At 45.7% G+C, this 21,653-nt stretch overlaps 2 protein-coding genes across 4 annotated transcripts in view; both read right to left on the bottom strand.

The window, feature by feature from the left end:
• The window catches only part of srpx (sushi repeat containing protein X-linked), a 56,830-nt gene extending 41,132 nt beyond the window's left edge, over positions 1–15,698 (bottom strand). For both annotated transcript variants that reach the window (XM_033033111.1, XM_033033112.1), the window contains exon 1: positions 15,458–15,698. In XM_033033111.1, coding sequence (XP_032889002.1) covers positions 15,458–15,554 — 97 coding nt within the window. In that variant the 5' untranslated portion in view covers positions 15,555–15,698. The remainder of the gene's footprint in view (positions 1–15,457) is intronic.
• Positions 15,699–18,314: 2,616 nt separating this feature from the next.
• Positions 18,315–21,653, bottom strand: part of rpgr (retinitis pigmentosa GTPase regulator) — a 75,120-nt gene continuing 71,781 nt past the window's right edge. For both annotated transcript variants that reach the window (XM_033033108.1, XM_033033109.1), the window contains one exon: positions 18,315–19,291. In XM_033033108.1, coding sequence (XP_032888999.1) covers positions 19,064–19,291 — 228 coding nt within the window. In that variant the 3' untranslated portion in view covers positions 18,315–19,063. The remainder of the gene's footprint in view (positions 19,292–21,653) is intronic.

The following is a 21,653-nucleotide window of genomic DNA, read 5'->3' as shown; positions in this document are numbered from 1 at the left end:
AATTACGCGACCTCATGGTCGCGTTGAGCCGAGATGGTCCCAAGAAGGTCGGGCACGATTCCATGTATACGCACAGCTGTCTGGAGCGCGTGACGTCATTTGAAGATGGACACAAAATGCAGGAGTAACTCAGCGGGACCGGCAGCATCTCTGGAGAGACGCAATGGGTGATGTGTCGTGTCGAGACGCTTCTTCAGTCTGAAAAGAAGGGTCTTGACCCGAAACGACACCCATTGCTTCTCTCCAGAGATGCTGCCGGTCCCGCTGAGTTACTCCTGCATTTTGTGTCCATCTTCAATTCTCTTGGCCCCGCTCTGGGAGTAGAAGTGGGGGCGGATCCGGATCCGCAAACGTGAGCCCCAGGCCGATTTCGGCGATCATTTGCCTGCTTCTGCTGCTGTTGAAGGTGAGACGTTGCATCGCGCCAGGGTCTTGGGCCTGTCCCACTTTGGCCGTCAGTTCCGCGACAGGCCGTTGGCACGCAAAGATTTTGTTCACTACAAAAATTTCGGAGCCCCGAGCGATGTCGCGCACAACTACATACCCCTCCGCGCTTCTAAGTGGGACCGGCCTTGCTTGGCCATACGATGCCCGTGCACCTCAACGCGACCACAACGTGACCACACGTAATTTGCGTGCCACGGACACATAGGTGGGACAGGCCCTTAAGGCAACAGCTCCACCGCCGTGCTACTGTGCCGCTCCCTGATGATTCGGATTTTGTTAAGAAACATTTGGCACAACGCCCAACAATTCCCCAAGGAATTGTCAGCAATTCCAGGATTTCCAAAATCATGGCCAGCATTCTGCTGTTGTTTCAGCCACCTGGAAATCTTCCCGGTTCCATGTGGAAGCCAGAAGCTGAGGCCGCTTCCCGCGATTTTCAGTGCAATGTCCACAAGTGTACGGAGAGTTTCACCACAATTCAACAGCTGGTAACAGCTGTGAGGGATTTGGGTAACAGTTTGGTAATTTAGATTATTTTTGTAAAAACTTAAGGCCTCAAAATGTTTTTTGCATTTGTTTTTGAATGCTGACAGGCTTTTGAGTGTTTGTAATATTCAGTCTTTGACAGTTCTCATTAAGTCATGGAGCAAACCTTTCCTTTACATCAAAACTTTTGATAGGAGGGGTTTGTTCTTGCTTCCCATCCGATTTGTCCCAGCATGGAAATCCTTACCATGGAAAATGACCTTGCCACAAGGAATCAAAGAATCTGCCTCCAGCAAGTTGAGATCAATGAAGCTAAGTTTCTGTTTATTTCACAAAGCATTGAACGTACAACAGTACAGCACAGCACATTTGGCCCACAATGTTGGTGTCAAACATGATGCCAAGTTAAACTAATCTCCTCTGTCCAAGTCTGCTCTAAATCCATGTGCCTGTCCAAAACCTCTTAAATACCACTACCACTACCCCTGGCAGCATGTTCCTGGCACCCACCAATCTATGTATAAACATGTGTCTCGTACATCTCCTTTAAAGTTTGTCCCTCTCACCTTATCCTCCAGTCTTTGACGTACACCTGGGGAAATGGGTTCTGACTGTCTATTCTATCCTATGCCTCATTATTTTATATAGCAGCATGGGGCAACTCACCACTGTGCGAACTGCTGTCTAATATTATACTTCCAGTGGGACATGCAGAGAAGCAGACGGAATCGGCATTGAGCAATACCCACACATTTACTCTAATGCTACATCAAACCCATATTTTCTCTCTAACACATTCCCATCAGCTTTCCCCAGATTCTATTACTCACCTACACTATTGTGGCCACTAAACAGACTAACTTGCATATCTTTGGAACGTGGGAGGAAACCAGTGCACCCAGAGGAAACCCTTGCAGTCGCAGGGAACACACGAACTCCACATAGACAGCATTGGAGGTCATAATGAAACCCAGACGGTGGCACTGAGGCCGCGGCACTATGCTGCCCATTCTCAAATTTAGCTTTGTCGTTAGATGATATTTAGTGCTCAAGTGTCAAAACTTTTGGGCAAAAGCACGTGAAATATTGTGCATTGAAGTTTCTTGATCTGGAAGATTAAAATGACTTCAAATTTTAGATTAAAAAGCCAGTGACAGATGAACAACTTCTGTGGGGGGGTTTTTGCATTCAGTCTAGTTTGTCCCAAGATGACACAGTATTTATGAAACATTATTGAAGGTATTATCTGTGTAAGAAAAGAAAATGGAAAATGTTTTACATGGCCAAAGAACAGATACAATTTCTGGTTGTTCTGCAATAATATCAGCTAGACTGTGGTTAGCCATTCCAGGCTAACATTATAATCATCATTTTTGCTTACATTTTGCACCACAGTGGAACAATTGACAAGCAAATATAAGCATACGGTGCCAGCCGGCCTCCGCAGTTGGGTGGAGAAACCCATCTCTAAGGAACTGGAATTCCGAGACTCATTTGAGAAACAATTGAGTGTTTTAGTATCTTTCCTCATCAGTTAGTAAAGCCCGTGTCCCACTTACGTGTCCTTGGCAAGCTAATTACGCAACCTCGTGGTCGTGTTGAGGCGCGACAATCATGCGAAGGTCGCACGCCACTTCATTCGCCCGCACAGCCGTCTGGAGCGCCTGACGTTATTTGAAGATGGCCGCAAAATGCTGGAGTAACTCAGCGGGACCGGCAGCATCTCTGGAGAGAAGCAGTGGGTGATGTTTCGTGTCGAGACTCTTCAGTCTCGACACGAAACATTGTCTATCTTCAATTTTATTGGTCCCCATCTGGGGCCAAGACCCGGGACTAGCTGTAGCACCCAGGTCGGCTCGCCTGCCTCAGTTCTAGCTGCAGTTCCCAGGTCGCCTGCGTGCCCCGGGACTGGCTGCAGTTCCCAGGTTGCGAAAACGAATTGAACAAAAATACGCCCGTGGGCCGGATGATTTCGGGTTATGGGCCGTAGGTTGCCGACCCCTGACCTAGATGTCAGGCCCCATTGTGTCCCCCCCACATTTTTGGCAGTTGTTTTCCCTTCTAGAGCCAACACAACATTAAAAGGTTTTCTGTATAAATTTCAGATATCGCTGCTAAAACGAGTTCCAGCTCTTTCCTTGTAGCAGATGAAACAATCGTCAGGGATGCATGATTGCAATCCACTCTAACTTCAATCTAACAGTGAATATCATATTGCATATTGACCAAGAAAGCTATTGTTCGGGGGGGTCTTAGTGCCTGGCATTGTAGACATCAGTTTCAAAATAAATCACAGAAATCACATGCCATGGAGCCTTGCACATCCAGAAAATATTTCCCTGGCACCTTGCTAGAATCTGAAACTTAGGCAATATCCTGGGAAATTTCCATCTGGAATTCTTCCCAATAATCTAAATACCAGAATCTCTAAAATTGGAGACATACATTTGGACAGCTCTCTTCATCCCACTCAAAGAATACACTGTAATAGCCAATTCAGTTGGGAATGTATACATGAGTGCTTCAGAGAGTTTGCAACTATCAACAAAGCCTTCATGGAAAGACGTTTGGCTTTGAGGCTTGACCAAACATACTCAATAACAACAATTTGATTTATATAATATTGCTCTAAAATAACCCAAGTCACTTCAGAAGTATGATTATCAAATAAAATTAGACATGAAAAGCAGAAGGAAGGCTGGGACAACTGACAAAAAGCTTACCAAAGAGAAATGCTCTAAATGGTCATAACCTTTGAGGTCTGTTGGTACCTGTCCACAGCAGGCCAGTTTGATGAATTTATGCTTGCGTTGACTGGATAGATAATCTTGGATTAGACGGTAGAGATCTTCGTTCCTAGGCAGGTTGCTCAACACACTGAATTCGTAGATCACAAATTGAGCACAGAATGTACAACAACATTTCAAAATATTAATGATGGAGATGCTACTTTCTGATAAAAGGTTTAGCCAAAATAAATTGTATTGAAAATAAAATTCACAAGCAAGTGAAAAAAAGATGGGAATGAAATGAAGCTAATGTGGTCCTCCACAAATACGACCAGATTCAGGGACAGTTTCTTCCCAACTGTTATCAAGCAACTGTTATCACCAACTTGAGAGTGGCCTTGAGCTACTCATTGGAAATCCTCAGACTATCTTTAATCGGACTTTACTCACTTTAATCTTGCACTGAACGTTATTCCCTTTATCCTGTATCTGCACACTGTGGACGGTTTGATAGTAATCATGTATAGTCTTTCCGCTGACTGGATAGCACTCAACAAAAAGCTTTGCACTATAAACAATAAACAAAACTAAACTAATTTTCCACAAAATATCAACTTGGGTCATAAATAAACTCAAAGGAATGAATGAGTGTGAAAATAAATGCACACTGAATTAGAAATGTCTTGTTGAGTAGCTGGTATAACGGAATCAAGGATGTGTCGATTGCTGATTAAATATTAGGATATAATATTGCATTTTTCATCCCATTTGACTACATCACAAAGAAAGTTCACCAACACCTCGACTGCCTCGGAATTTTAAGAAGATTCAGCACGTTAATGAATATTCTTATTGAACTTCTACAGGTGTATGGTGGAGAGCACATTGATTGGTTGAATTACAGCCCAGTTCAGTAATTCAAACTCCCAAGAATAAAGGAGGCTGCAGAAAGTATTGACATTGCCCGATTCATCATGTGCATCGACCTCCCCACCAGCCTGAAGGGTCCCGACCTGAAACGCCGCCTATCCACTCCCTTCACAGATGCTGCATGGCCTGCTGAGTTACTTCAGCACTTCGAGTTTTGTTCAAGATTCCAACATCTGCAGTTCCGTGCGTCTCTTACAATAAACTACTTTCGTGTTGTAATGTTATCATCTTAAATGTCCTACTTAATTGGTGAATAACCAGTTAAAACAGGCAAATTAAAAGTGGCTGATAGTTTGGAAAAAGTAACATTGTGAAAAAAAAAATTGGCTTAAGGCTAAAAGATTAGCTCCATAATAGCTTACATGCCAACTGGTTAGCCAACTTGGAACAAAACGTATTTGCAGTGCAGGTCCAAATAAACATTGCTCATCTTATCCCTCCGCCTATAACAAACCATCTGACGAGCTCATGTAACTGTAGAATATTCATTTGTATTCCCCAATTAAAGTATAATCATTCTCTTTCTGCTTTTTAGGTATTGTTTACAAATAAAAGACACATGCATGAATGTTATCATCTCCAGATGTTAATTGACTTAAGCCAATTCTATAATTCTTTGCCTTGCTCCGCAATTTAAAATTACTTTCATTTGGGTTTGTCTCACTGGAAACCACAATACAATGGCAGCAACTTGTACAGATAACCAGACATGACTGAGTGAAAGTTAGGGGCAGTACAGTGGCACAGTGGTAGAGCTGCTGCCTTACAATGCCAGAGACCCAGGTTCGATCCTGACTACGGGTGCCGACTGTAGAGTTTGTGTGTTTTCCCTTTGCCCGTGTGGGTCTTCTCTGGTTTCCTCCCACACTCCAAAGACTTGCAGGTTTGTAGGGTAATTGGCTTATCTTTCTCCCTGGTGAATACTAAGCCCCCATCTCCTCATCTTCACCATGGATGTCCAGTCACTCTACACCTCAATCCCCCACCAGGAGGGTCTCAAAGCCCTACAGTTCTTCCTCGGCCGGAGAACCAACCAATCCCCGTCTACAGATACTAACGGAGCTGGTCCTTACCCTTAATAACTTCTCGTTTGACTCCTCCCATTTCCTCCAAATACGCGCATGGGCCCCAGCTATGCCTGCCTCTTTGTTGGGTATGTTGAACAATCCTTGTTCGAGACGTACCCGGGCCCCATCCCCATCCCCGACGTCTAACTCCGCTGCATCGACGATTACATTGATGCTACCTCCTGCACCCACACACAACTCACTGACTGCATTCGCTTCACCACTAACTTCCATCCGGCACTCAAATACACCTGGACCATTTCTGACACTTCCCTACCATTTCTTGACCTCACTATCTTCATTGCAGGTGATAGACTTCTGACCGACATCCACTATAAATCTTACTGACTCCCATGGCTATCTAGACTACACTTCTTCCCACCCTGCCGCCGCCCCCGCCCCCCCCACCCCCACCCTACATCAGTCTGAAGAAGGGTTTTGGCCCGAAACGTTGCCTATTTCCTTCGCTCCATAGATGCTGCACCCGTCTACCAGTGAAATATTTATTCAGGCCATCACACATATACCCACCTCCACACAAAGACTTTTCTTTTGATCTTGGTGCGAGCATACTCTTCCTTCGCTACCTTCTTGTTTCTAATATATTTATAATGGGTTTTATAATTTTATTTAATCTTGTTGGTCATGTTCTTATTTTACCCTATTATCTGCTTTCTTATTGTGGGAAAAAGTGCAGTTATCCACAATGGCAGGAAGAAGTAAATGTATTATTTTTTAATGGACCAATACTGCAAAGCAATGTGGTACATATGGATCTGGGAGATTTAGTCATAAAACACAAGTTGTTAACCTATAATTACAGTAAGTATTCAGTAAAGTCTGAAGAAGAGTCTCGAACTGAAACATCACCTATCCATGTTCTCCAGGGATGCTGCCTGATCCATCGAGTTACTCCAGCACTTTGTGAGCTTTTGTGTGAACCAGAATCTGCTCATTCTTGTTTCTAAAAGCTAATGGCACATTAGTCTATAATCCAAGGTAAATAATGTGCAACTTTGCAGGGCTCCGGAACAACTCTCTGGATCAACACTTGGAGCAAGTAGGTTGATGCATGAAGTTTGGGCCTATTGGTTCTTACCTTCCCGGAGATGTGATCAATTTTCGGATCACATTCTCCAGGCTCTGCGGCCTACCATCGCTGGAGCTGGAAGCCGCCTCGGACTGTCGTGAATCCCACCGCGGGGCGCGGACTTACCATCAGAGCGGATCCCTTGCCTGGGATCGGTCCCACCGCGACGTGAGGTTTGATCGCCCAGCGCGGGGGAGCAGACACCCCCCCGATGCGGGAGCTGAATGCCTCGACGCGGAGGGCCCGAACGCCACCGGCTACGGGACTCAAGACCGTCCCGGCTCGTGGCCCCCGACCAAGGAAGAACAACAATGGAAGGATTTGGAACTTTATTTTCGCCTTCCATCACAGTGAGGCATGTGTAGGAGTCACTGTGATGGATGTATATGTGAAAATGTGTTTTCTGAGTCTGTTGCTTTTTTAAATTGTATGATTGACCTGGCCAGTGAATTTCTATTAACCTACGGACGGACGGACGGACACACACACAAACACACACACACACACTCTCTCACAGATACTCACACACACATACACTCACTGACTCACATACCATATATATGGCAGTAAACTTTCTTGAATATTCACACGGCTGAGCGAAGCCTCTCCATTTTGGGGCTACCCAGCGGTACTTCCACAATCAGCGTGACCTCTGCACTTACCGGAAATACGCAATCAGCACGACCTCTGCACTCACTGAAAATTACACAATCAGCGCAACCTGCCCACTAAGTCACGAAATGAGCCACAGTCGGACCTAATAAAGCATTTATTCTTTCCAAACAGTCGGACCTAATAAAGCATTGCAGTTTCAAGCACAGGCAAGGCAGCAGGCCAAACAACTCATGGCATTGTCATTAAGGGCTAACAAATCATTTATTGCAAGTACATTGCAGACTCAGTTCAGTTGATTCACAGCTTAGAATGAGAATCGTGGCCTCTCCCTCGCGATCTTGCAGAGTGACTGAGCCACGTCCAGGCATCCAGGGTTTTGTATTCCTGCCCCCCCCCCCCTCCCCCCACATTAAAAGGAGATATTGTAATGCAGAGTTCAGTATAATAGCAATGAATTTCAATGTTACGATTCATATCCAGTGCTTATGACACATAGTCGAGTTATACAGCATAGAAACAGGCCCTTCTGCCCAACTTTCCCATGTCAGCCAAGATGAGCCACCTACACTCATCACACCTGCTGCATTTGCCCCGTTTCCCTCTAAATCTTTCCAATTCATGTACCTGTCCAAATGTCTTTTAAATGTTGTCTGCCTCATCTACCTGCCAGGTCTTTCCAGCTCATTCCATATACCCCACCACACTGTGTGAAAAATTTGCCCATCAAATTCCTATTAAATCTTTCCACTCTCACCTTAAACATATTCTCTGGCTCTTGATTCCTCTACTTTGGATAAAGGTTTCACCCTATCTATCTGCTTCATGGTTTTATATACACTATAAAATCACCCCTCAGCCTCCTGTGCTCCAAAGAATAAAGTCCTAGTCTGCTCATCCTCTCCTCATCTCCTTTAAACGGTATCCCGACAAGTAATTGGAAATTTCTTTTTTCCGGAGGCCAGGTTGACACAAAAATAAACTGCTTGTTAAATCTGCCAAATTGAGCAAAGATGCCTCGGCTCCACAAAGGAATCTGGGCATTCAAGGTAAAGATGTATCTCACATGTTCCAATATCCAGGAGTGCATCGATGCATGAGTGTCACCTATGCATGTTCTCCAGGGATGCTGCCTGACCTATAGCAATGCAATAATTTGCAATCTCTTCCCTAACAATATCTGACAAAACACATCCTGTACAGTCCAGAAGGCTGAAAGCCATAATAAGATTGCTATTGCCGAGCTGAAATCCTGCAAGTACCTTCCTAACAGCACATAAATTGTTGCAATTCAAGGCAGCACCTCACCATTACCTTCTGAATACTGGTCTTGCTAGTACATTCATGCCACATGAATGATTAACAAACTAAAGTCTTAATTTATATCTGTGGTATAAAACTTTAGGAAATATCAGGTTGTTATATTCTATTTTGGCGAGTCGAGACAGTGAGTGAATTTAAATTGCTTTATTTTGCAACTGTAAAACAACGAATTAACTCTGGTCGGTAAGACGGCCAAAAACGCGATGCTACATTCACAAGTGTGGCGCTAGACTGATCCAACTCGGTAAAAAGCGCGCAAATCTCGTCCCCCGCGCCCACGTGATCGGTGCAGCCAATCCGAGGGTTTGACTAACCAAAGCCACCACCAGGTGTCGCTACAGGACCCCTCCCCCCAGAACCCGAGGTACGGAACAAAGCAGGGACCCGGACACGACGACCAGAACGCGTGGTAAGAGGAGACGGGGCGGGCGTAACAAAGGGGACTGGCCGAACAAGGCCAGGAGACTGGAACAGGGCGGGAGAAACGGGAACAACGGGGTCAGGGGAAACAGGCACGACAGGTGCAGCTGGGTCGCCCGGCGGACGACCTCTACGTCGGGGCTGCGCGACCACCACCGGGCTGTCAACGTCAACGCGAGCAGGCTTGAGTTGGGCAACGGAGAGGATCGCTTCCCGGTCCCCCACGTCCAAGGTGATCGGCCCCTCGTAGATGCGTTGTAACGGGTAAGCGTCCCTGCGAACAAAAACAAACATACAATCTTGCAGGACCGACAGCACGTGCACCGCCGTCAACCCGTGCCGCGAGGTTGGCACTGGAGCCAGCCCGCTCACCGAGGGTCGCCAGCAACGCCGGGGCAGAGTCAACTTGCCCCCGGGCGGCAGGGAGAAAGTCCCCAGGCACCCGCAGGGCCGAGCCGTACACGAGCTCGGCGGATGAAGTGGCTAGGTCCCCCTTGGGGGCGGTGCGGACCCCGAATAGCATCCACTGCAACTGGTCCACCCAGTCCGGGCCCGTGAGTCGAGCCTTCAACGCCGACTTGAGGTGTCGGTGGAAGCGCTCAACGAGCCCGTTGGTTTGTGGGTGGTAGGCGGTGGTGTGACGCAACCGCGCCCCATACAACTGAGCGAGAGAAGACCACAAAGAGGAAGTGAATTGGGCCCCCCGGTCGATGGGACCCCAAACCGGGCAATCCAGTTGGCCGCCAGGGCCCGGGAGCAAGACGCGGCGGAGGTGTCCGCAAGCGGGATAGCCTCCGACCACCTCGTGAATCGATCCACAACGGTGAGTAAGTGGGTGGTGCCGCGGGATGTCGGCAACGGGCCCACCAGGTCAACGTGAATATGTAGAAAGCGGGCCGAAGGGACGGCGACATCCTGCACCGTGGACCGCACGTGTTGCTGGAACTTGGAGGTCTGACAGGGAAGACAGGCACGGGCCCAGGCCGCCACCTGCTTGCGGAGCCCGTGCCAAACAATTTTGTCCGCCACCAGCGCAGTGGTCGCCCGTATGAACGGGTGGAGCAGACCATGGATGGAGTCAAAGATCCAGCGGAGCCAACGTATGGAGACAATGGGGCGAGGTCGACCCGTGGAGACATCGCAGAGGACCACACGGGACATCAGTCAACCAGAGGCCAGAAACAGCAGGGCTGTTTGCCATCCCAGCGCTGCGCCGCAGCCAGCTCCTCATAGTCCACGCCGTGGTCTCCGGCTGAGACAGAAGGAAGGGCGGGACGGGACAGAACGTCAGCGACTGTGCTGTGCTTGCCCGCGACGTGCTGCGTGTCCGTGGTGAACTCAGAGAAACAAGCGAGATGTCGCTGTTGGCGGGCGGACCATAGGTCGGACACCTTACCCAAGGCAAAGGTGAGGGGTTTGTGGTCAGTGAAGGCAGTGAAAGGGCGTTCCTCGAGAAAGTAGCGGAAGTGCCTGATGGCCAGGTACAACGGCAGGAGCTCCCTGTCGAAGGCGCTGTAGTTGCGCTCGATGGCTCGTAGCTGATGGCTGAAAAAGGCTAGCAGCCGTCGATGAGCTGGTCTAGTACGCCGCCCACAGCCATGTCAGAGGCATCAGGAGTGGTTGCGTGCCGTCCGCAATGATGAAAGTCCACTCATACGGGTGGCAGTCGAAAGACAGCGAGAGGGTCCGCCGGAGGTCCAAATGGTAATGTGATTAACGGCCATGAGCACAGGGCCCCGCTTACCAGCACGGGTGTCACGTCCAGTCGGCGGGAGGATGCTCACAATAGCCCCGAAGTTAACGAGAAAACGCCTGCCGGATTGACGGTCACGGACATAGAGGCGGTTGTTCGGGGCGATCGCAATCGCCTCTACAGACGATCGGCCCAGGCGTTTCCCTGGAACGAGCTGGGTTGACAGCAGCGTTGAGCCTCAGCACCCCAGCGAAGATGGTAGAAGCACCATTTGCGCTTACCCCGGTTGCCAGCTCGTGGTTGTGCGATGGAAACAGTGGGTGGGGCGTCACCGAGGTGACTGGCGCGCTAGCGCTGAGATACAATCACAATCAGTTTTATTCGTCACATTGCACATAAAGTGCATGAAATGAATTTGTCAGCAGCAGTACAATGATAAAGAACACACAAACACAATAAAAATTTAACACAAACATCCACCACAGCATTAATCACTGTGGTGGAAGGCACAGATATTGGCCAGTCCTCCTCCATTTTCCCCCGTGGTCAGGACCTCAACCCTCCGCAGCCATCGCTGCGGGCGTCCAGATGGTAAAAGGACAAGGTAAAAGTCAAAGTAAGCCCAGGATCAGCTCTTCCCCACCGGAGACCGCGGCTTCAGGCTGATGTAGGCCGCAGGGCGGCGGTCGAAGATTTAAATTTCGCGCCGCAGCCAGAAGCACCGCAGACTGCAGGGCCGACAGACGAAGCTCCCCTCCAGGGATCCCCGGCGATGGTAAGTCGCCACCGCGCCCGCGATAGAAGTTGGCCGCGGGCCAGCGGTGGAAGCTTCTTCTATTCCCCGGGTCCCCAACGTGAGATACAGGGCTGTAGACGCCGCGCCTTTTGGAGCTGTGCAGACCGCGGCTTCAGGCTGCCGGCTGCCATGGGCCAGCGAAACGGAGCGCTCCCCTCCGGCGAGCCCCAGCAAGGGCTCGCCCGCTCCATGCCGAGAGTCCACGCTGCGCCTGCCACTGAAGCCCCGGGCGCGACTCCGGGAAAGGCCGCGCCGATCCTTGTTGTTAGGCCACGGGGGAGGCGACCTGGAAAAAGTCGCCTCTCCGTGGAGGCGACCAAAGCGGTTTCCCCCTCACCCCCCACCACACCACCCCCCACACAAAACGCACAGAGGAACATTAAAAACATACATTAAAACATACTAAAAAAACAAAAAAAGTAGAAAAAAACGGATACGCTGCTGACAGGGCGCCGGCTTGCAGCGCCCCCCACCGACCGATTATGTGACCCGGTTGATGGAGCCATCTTGCTGCTTCACGAGCCAGAGTTCGTCGGCCCTCTCGGCGAGCTGCATGGGGTCAGTGAAATCGGCACCGGCGAGCATGAGGCGGATGTCATCAGGCATCTGCTCTAGGAACGCCTGTTCGAAGAGCAGACACGGGCGGTGGCCGTCCATCAGGGCGAGCATCTCTGCCATCAGCGTGGACGGCTTGCGGTCGTCCAAGCCGTCCATGTGTAAGAGGCGGGCGGCGCGATCTCTGCAGCTGAGCCCGAACGTACGAAGTAGGAGGGCTTTGAGGCCTTTATATTTCGCGAGCGCCGGCAGGTCCTGGAGGAACGGCAGCTGCCGCAAAGCCGTCTCATGTGTGAGCGTGCCGACGATGTGAAAGTACTTGGTGTCATCGACCACGATGTTGCGGAGATGAAACTGCGCTTCGACATGGGCGAACCAAACCTGTGGCTGTTCGGCCAAGAACACGGGCAGCTTGAGGCCAACGGCATTCTGCTGAGCGTCGTGAACGGCGGCAGCTTGCATTCTTCACGTCCAATATACGAGTGGACGCGTCGGGGTCACCAGTTTGGCGAGTCGAGACAGTGAGTGAATTTAAATTGCTTTATTTTGCAACGGTAAAACAACGAATTAACTCTGGTCGGTAAGACAGCCAAAAACGTGATGCTACTTCCATAAGTGTGACGCTAGACTGATACAACTCGGTTAAAAGCACGTGAAACTCGCCCCCCGCGCCCACGTGATCGGTGCAGCCAATCCGAGGATTTGACTAACAAAAGCCACCACCAGGCGTCGTTACACCATGATATTTAAAAACGGGAAGTGCTCACTTTCCACAACACTTATCGCACAAATAGGACCAGATTCTTTGTTTTACCTATATGAACTAAATTTCTAATAAGGAGGTTTCACGGCAGTCAGGTCACGACCCATGACCCGTACTGTTGCTACGCTACTCTAAATGGAGTACACGCGATGAACTGCAGGTAAGCACTTACCATTGTTTCCAGCGTAGCAGGCCCGTTAAAACACGCTGAAATTGTCAATTCTTGCGCTGTAAATAATTATGGAAATCGAGATAAGTGTGTGAGACATTAAGCCTACTTCAGAATTCTAAAAGTGAGGAGAAATTACGGTAGATAGAAGTGAGAGCTGAAGGGACAACAACAGACAGAGTGCTTGGCGAACATTGGCCGTTTGCTCACTGCATTTCATCAACTAAGGCATTATTTGTGTTTTTTCTTGATTCCTTTGGCATCTAAAAAGTTTCAGAAGTGATAAATCTGGCTGTAAATTTTTTAAATCGTCCATGGTTCTCAAGTGGGTTTTTACATACAAAATGAAAATGCATCTGAAGAAAAATTTACAGCCTGATTTATCACTTCTGAGACTTTTTAGATACCAAAGGAATCAAGAAAAAACACAAATAATGCCTTACTGTTGATGAAATGCAGTGAGCAAACGCGATCATTCCCAATATTTTCAATTCCGATATCTGCACAGCCAATGTTTACCAAGCACTTTAGCTGCTGTTGTCCCTTCAGCTCTCGCTTCTCTTTACCTTCATTTTGCTTCACTTTCGGAATTTCTGAAAGTTGAGTACGTCTCTCACACTTACCCCGACTTCCACAATTTTTTTCAGCGCAAAAATTCAACATTTTGGCGGTTTTTAACAGGTAGGAAAGTACGCATTTCTTGCATTAATAACATATACCGGAAGTTACGGATGTCCTCCAGATGGATTGAGCGGCTCCGTGCGTCAAGCCCTATGACCCAGTGACCTTAAGTGCAACCCCCCTATACACCATACACTCCTGGACATTGGAACATGTGAGATACGTCTTTACCAGGAATGAGCAGATTCCTTTGTTGAGCCAGGGGCATCTTTGCTCAAATTGGCAAAAAGACATTTCCAATTACATGTCGGAATACCGTTTTAGTTCAAGCATGTAATTTATCCCCAGGGGACAGCTGCCCGTTCCAACTTGCTATACAACATCAGAGTAAATTAAACCAAACTATTTGTGTACATGACACAATAGTTTTGAGTGTACTGTTTTCAATATATATTTGGAGTCTATTGTTTTAATAAACGGTCAATGCTGACAAGATTATTCTTGATCAGACTGATACATTTTCACCCATTTTTACCTTGAACCACCATCCCTTTGTCATACCACAAATGTCCCTTTTCGCTCTTTCCACCATCTCCCTTTTTTTGCCACAAGTCCTTGCTTTATACCCATTACACGTAAACCAGCATCAGTTACTCCAGCTTTTTGTATTTATCTTCAGTGTAACCCAGCAGTTTCTTCCTACACATCAATAACTTTTTCCACCTCTGATGGGAGGTTAGTGCTGAAATGCAAACAGTAAAATGCAAACAGGAAAAGCAGTGGTCAAAATACTTTTACAATCATAGTGGGTGGAAGATAAGTGTTATGAGTGTGGCCAACGTGGCCCAAAGTTCTACCACAAATGATACTTTAACCCATTATCCAGGACCCTAAAAGTGTGGCCGAGTTCAATGCACGGACAAGGGAAGTGAAACCCTATTGAAACGGTCTAGAGTAACAGGAAAAGTACAACTATTTTGCCGCTGCAAGGTCCACTCATGTGGGTGGATTTTATTGACTGGTTTAACGTTCCGCTCCTACACATGCGCATGTGGCTCTTTGCCACTTCTATGTTTGGTTTCAGTCTGCATTTCCACGTTGAGCTGCAAGTCCAAAACCACAGCTATGTTACCCGAATTACTGCTGCTCCGAGATGGTGTGGGTGGACGGGCGGGTACCCGGGCGGACTGCGATGCATTGGCTGCAGCCTTGCGGGGCTCCACGGGGCGCGCGTTGCCAATTGCCACTCCGCGCGCGCCCCCGCCCCCGCCGCCACTGAGCACCAGGGACGCCAGCGAGTCCCAGGGACAAGAGGTCCCTTAGCAAGTTCTGGCACTCACGCACAGGCTTCCTAACCTCACCTCGTCTCCGCTCAAGTACGGCGCCGCTTTCTCTCGCATCATCTTTCAAACCCGGTGCATTCTCCAGCCCAACAATGCGAAGCTAATTAATGTTGTTCGCCTCACGCCCGCCTTGCAAATAAAACCAACTCTCCAATAAAAGTGACTTCAATCCACATCGTGAACTTGACGAAAATGTATTCCCCCTCCTCCCCCTTCTTTAAAAACTTCCCAACTCTCCATACACACACACGCATATCTGCAATCAGCCCTGGAAATACAATACAACCCCACTTTTGCAGGAAGCGGTTGGGCGATAAACTGAAAGCGCCGGACCCCGTCCCCACCAAGAAACAACGCAAACATTTGCAACAAAAAAACATCTGGAGCATTACAAAAGTTCGCATCTCACATACCTGCGTATGCCTCCGCTGTAAGAGTGTAGAAAGCGGACAGAAAAATGCATTTGATGACAATGTGCATTCTGGGCAGTTCGTTTTCTAACGTTTGCATTAAAACTACTGCGAGTCAACCGGAAACCCCTTCCCGAATCAAGGCATAGTCGTCCAGAGCTACCTGACGTCCAGGCGCGGTAACCCAGCTGATCAAAAAGCCACAACCAGTGTGTGGCTACAGCAGCGAAGGGATGCTGGATTGGCAAATGCCAAAGACAACGTGTTTGGAATACGTTTCTAAAATTTGGTGGAATAACAATGTTATGAATGGAAGGATTCAATTCGATGCAAAAATTAACATTGGAGGCTTAGAGTAGCAATCCTAAAATAAACAAGCGTATGATTTAAAAAAATTGTATTTTTACAATTATTTCTGTGGAATATTTAGAGCACCCATGGTGTTAGAGAATGGGTGACAAACACAGACATCTCTCCACTTTAATTATGTATTAACAATCATGAACTTGTTTTAAAAGCTACAAAACATTAGTTTTAGAACCAGATCAAATGTACATCTAAGTATAATGAGATACGTTCTATAATTTCCCATATTGCAAGAAAAAGCATGCAAAGGAGTTTAGTAATCTTTAAAATTTATTGCAAAACATTGGTCGTTAATGCAATAATAACAAGAAATGGCAAATATAACAAGAAACCTGGATATTAATTACCCAATCAACCTTACCCTGCTGTCAGATCAACTTGCTTTAATGTTATATATTAATATGGAAAGTATATTAAGGTATATTACAGAGAGTTTATTAATAAGATGTATGCAGGAAACGGTTAGCAAGGGATGTCCAAAGATTGAAGAAATTAGTTTAAGGGATGATTGATCAAACTAATCACTCGTCAGCATTTGATAGCAACATTATTGACATCGGAACATTCACTCAGTAATAACCTCTTCATTTTTGACGAACTGTACACTGCAAGGGCCAGGAAGCGAGCGGGTAAGATCATCTCTGACCCCTCTCAACCTGGCCACAAACTCTTTGAATCACTTCCCTCTGGAAGGCGACTCCGGACTGTCAAAGCTGCCACAGCCAGACATAAAAACAGCTTTTTTTCCACGAGTAGTAGCTCTACTCAATAACCAAAAATCTGTAGCCTCTTTTTGCTCTGGTATTTTATTTAATTCACATGTTTAATCAATAATGTTTTATTATTAATGTTTAATGTTTTATGTATCATTCTTAACTGTCACTGTATGTCATGTTGTCACTTGCGGGCGGAGCACCAAGGCAAATTCCATGTATGTGAATACTTAGCCAATAAACTTATTCATTCATTCATTTACTCAGTTACCCTTTACTCAGTAACACCTACCATCCTTTGTGTAGAAAAGTTACTCCTCAGGTTCCTATCAAATCTTTCCTCTCTCACCTTAACCCTATGTCCTCTGGTTCTCAATTCCCCTACTCAAATTCCTTGCATGTGAATACTTGGCCAATAAACTTATTCATTCATTCATTCATTAATGCATTCATTCAACATGCCCTCCCAACTTCTGAGCTCAATACTCTAACTGATGAAGGCCAGTTACACCATTTTCAATGAGGTATGTACCTGCACTCCTAGATTCTTCTGCTCTACAACAAGCTCCAGAACCCTACCATTCACTGTGTAGGTCCTGCCCATGTTAGACTTCCCAAAATCCAACACCTCATATTTCTCTGTCTTAAATTCACTGGAGGCGAGTTTTAGTTTTGCCAGAAATGCTCAATTCCAGCTTTCATTTTAGCATTGGTCAAAAGGAAAATATGATTTGACTTTCAGAGGTGAGGTGAGAGTTACTGCATTGGACAAAAAGGCATCATTTGACTGTGGCATCAAGAAAACCTGGTACGACTGAAATCCAATAAGAAAAAAACAAGACACATGGTAAACTAGTCCAGAAGGTTAGATCACATGGAATTCAGGGTGAGCTGGACAATTGGGCACACAATGGCTTGATGGTAGGAGTCAGAGCAAGGTAGAGGAGAGTTGCTTTTCCAGTTTGGAGGCCTGTGATCAGTGGTTTGTCACAGGGATCGGTGTTTACATTAACGATTTGGTGAGAAGATAGTTGGTATGGTTAGTAAGTTTGTGGATGTCACCAAAATTGGCAGTTATAATGGAAAGTAAAGGTTATCTAAGATTGCAATAGAATCTAGATGAGCTGGGGAATAGGGCCAAGGAATGGCAGATGCAAATTTGCAATTCAAGGTGTGGTGTTTTAGTAGATCAAACCAGGGTAGAACTTTCACAGTAAATGATCTGGCCCTGGAGAATGCTATAGAACAGAGACATGGGGGGACAGGTACACAGTTCCCTGAAAGTAGTGACACAGGTAGATAGGGTGGTGAAGAAGGCGACACAAGGAACTGCAGATGTTAGAATCTTGCATGGAACACAAAGTGCTGGAGTAACTCAGCAAGTCAGGTAGCATTTCTGGAGGACATGAATAGGCTTCATTTCACATTGTAACCTTTCTTCAGACTAATTCTGATAGCGGGAGAAAGTTGGAAAAGAGGTGCGGATGGGCCAAAGCCTGGCAACTCCCCCCTCACCTGTATCCATCTATCACTTGCCAGGCTTTGTCACACCCCCACCTCTTTTCCAGCTTTCTCAATATCATTAGGAAGGTCAGGGGTAGGGCTTTCTTGATTTGAAATGCAGATGCAAGCAAAACATAAATGCAGCAATGATAAACAAATTAGAACTATACAGTTTTTTTACAACCCAGTATTTTCTTTTATATATTGATATCACAAGCTTAAAAACGAGAAGGGAATTAAACTTACAACTGCAGCAAAAGAGTAAACTGGCAAAAACATTGTTTTAAAAATGTTTTCATGTTTTATTCAATTGTTATGCTTAAAATTCAAAGACAAGTGTTGTTTCTAAAACAGCACATTTAAATTGTAACTTAAAATTGGTATGTGTTAATAGATATGAATGGGTTCACTGTGGAAAGACAAGTCTAACCAAATAATTAAATTCTGCTGAAATATCACAAAATCATACTATATACTTACTTTTCGTGTGTTAAAATAACATGAAAACCATGAAGAATCCTGGTTCATTCATGACCCAAGTTAATTTCAATGATTTACTATTCAAAATGTAAAACCCAAACATAAGTTTAATATTTTATACGACAGTTAAGAAATTATTCCGATGACAAAATTTTAAACATTGAATAAACTGTACGTAATTATTTACACATAAGAGAAGTGTAGGATAAATAACTACTAACTTTTATAACAAGTGACAAATTAGAAAAGCACCATTAAAGCCACTGTTCTGAACCATTCGAACCATATCTTGTTCATACAAAAATATACCTGATCAAATCAGTTATTGAAACATTACGCCATTACTGTTATTGAATCCCTGAAAGATTAGAAATTATTCTCTTAGCATCAAATATTTCTTTGCAGGTCTCAAAGGACAGTGATTTTTGGTAACACTGATAGCTTCCTAGGCACATGATTACATAAGTCGGAAAGCTCCATTTTGGAACACCATCCAATTAAAGTGCGACTTCTTCTAAATTGCTTAGAAGGATCTCCAGTTGGCTCCTTACACCAACACACAAGTAGCTGATTTATATTTGCTTTTAAAATTACTTTGTATTGCTTTTGTTGTGTTTTGATCAGAGGAAATGGTGTCCCCTGTACCCTCTGCTGAACAGTTCAGATTTTTCTCATGTCCATCAGAGTTTTCTTTGGTTGATTCCTCAGACTTTGTTTTCCTCCACTGTATTTTTCCTTCAGTTTCTTTGGTGGAATTTCTCTTAAAAAATGTCAGCTGCAATTACACGGTGAAAGTTCATTTACTTTGGGGCAACAGGTTAATAGAATTTAAAAATCAATAAATATAATGCATAATATTTCTTGCAAAGCAAGAATTTCATTGTCTTATCAGGGACACATAACAATAAACTCACTTGAACTTGAACTCAATATGAATATTCACGAAAAAGAAACAAAGTGTTGATGGGCATGTGTGGGAACAAGTTGCAGAGTACCGGGAAAATAAAAAGAACTGAGCTGATGGGATTCAGATGCGAGAGGAAGGGGAGGTGGGTCAGATCGACCGGTCTCCTTCTATGTCATTAATGTCTAGAATGCAGATGAACCATCTTTTTTTGGTGATTTGATTAATCCTTATTTGTCCTTCTGAATGTTTTTGTTACCTCCCTGGACTTAACTCACTAAAATTGTGTTCCACCTTCTGCAGGCTAATGAAAAACTCAGCCAAATATCTGCTATCATTGTCCTGAAGTAAGAATTTCATTGTCCCGTCCGGGAATTGGACAATAAAACAGTCTTGACTCTCTCTTGAATCACACTCTTGCCTGGTCACTTATAATTCACTTGCCCGCTGATCTATATTGGTCATTGAATAAGCAACATTTAATTTACATTGTGTAGAAAGGACCTGCAAATGCCGATTTATATTGAAGATAGACACAAAATGTTGGAGTAACTCAGCGGGTCGGGCAGCATCTCTGGAGAAAAGGAATAGGTGACTTTTTGGGTGAGAACCCTTCTTCAGACCCTATCTGTCTGACTGTGTCTATCTGTCTATTTTCATTTACATTTTCAGATCATTCCTTGGCCTTGTCTTTTCATATCACAATTACCTCCTCTAAATCTACCCCACAGCTGTCCAGTTGCATTTATTCACGCCTCCCCATTTCATTCCACTCCAAGGCCATATGACCTGGAACTCCCTCTCTGAACCAAACCTCTCTGCCATTCTCTCTATTCCTTTTTCCTCTTAAGATGTTCTCATAAGCTTGTTCCTAAGCTTCTGGTCATTTGCTCCGTGCTGCTTTATGCAACTCAACATCAAATTTCTTGATGGTCGTACATGAGAATGCTTTTGGTGTTAAAGGCAGCGAAGAAAGCAGATTGGAGGGTAGCTAATGTTATCCCACTTTTCAAGAAAGGAGCGAGAGAGAAAACGGGGAATTACAGACCAGTTAGCCTGACTTCGGTGGTGGGAAAGATGCTGGAGACAATTATAAAGAGGTAATAATAGGGCATTTGGATAGCAGTAAAAGGATTAGTCCAAGTCAACATGAATTTATGAAAGGGAAATCATGCTTGACTAATCTTCTGTAATTTTTTGAGGATGTGACAAGTAAAATGGATGAAGGGGTGCCAGTGGATGTAGTGTATCTAGACTTTCAGAAAGCCTATCATAAGGTCCCGCACCGGAGACTGGTGACTAAAATTAGAGCACCTGGTATTGGGGGTTGGGTGTTGACATGGATAGAAAATTGGTTGGCAGACCGGAAGCAAAGAGTAGGAGTGAACGGGTCCTTTTCAGAATGGCAGGCAGTGGCGAGTGGAGTGCCGCAAGGCTCGGTGTTGGGGCCACAACTGTTTACCATATATATTAATGATTTGGAAGAGGGAATTAGGAGCAACATTTGCAAGTTTGCGGATGACACATAGCTGGGTGGCAGTGTGAGCTGTGACGAGGATGTTAGGAGGTTGCAGGGTGACCTGGACAGGTTGAGTGAATGGGCAGATGCGTGGCAGATGCAGTATAATATAGATAAATGTGAGGTTATCCACTTTGGCGGCAAAAACAAGGGGGCAGATTATTATCTCAATGGGATTAGGTTAGGTAAGGGGGAGGTGCAGCGAGACCTGGGCATCCTTGTACACCGGTCACTGAAAGTTGGCTTACAGCTACAGCAGGCAGTGAAGAAAGCTAATGGAATGTTGGTCTTCATAACAAGAGGATTTCAGTATAGGAGTAAAGACGTTCTTCTGCAATTGTATAGGGCTCTGGTGAGACCACATCTGGAGTATTGTGTATAGTTTTGGTCTCCTAATTTGAGGAAGGACATCCTTGTGATTGAGGCAGTGCAACGTAGGTTCACGAGATTGATCCCTGGGATGGCAGGACTGTCATATGAGGAAAGATTGAAAAGACTAGGCTTGTATTCACTGGAGTTTAGAAGGATGAGGGAGGATCTTATAGAAACATATAAAATTATAAAAGGACTGGACAAGCTAGATGCAGGAAAAATGTTCCCAATGTTGGGCGAGTCCAGAACCAGGGGCCACAGTCTTAGAATAAAGGGGAGGTCATTTAAGACTGAGGTGAGAAAAAACGTTTTCACCCAGAGAGTTGTGAATTTATGGAATTC

This window comes from Amblyraja radiata, chromosome 14 (genome assembly GCF_010909765.2).
Source record: "Amblyraja radiata isolate CabotCenter1 chromosome 14, sAmbRad1.1.pri, whole genome shotgun sequence".
NCBI lineage: Eukaryota > Metazoa > Chordata > Chondrichthyes > Rajiformes > Rajidae > Amblyraja > Amblyraja radiata.
This window is presented reverse-complemented; position numbering and strand designations above follow the sequence as displayed.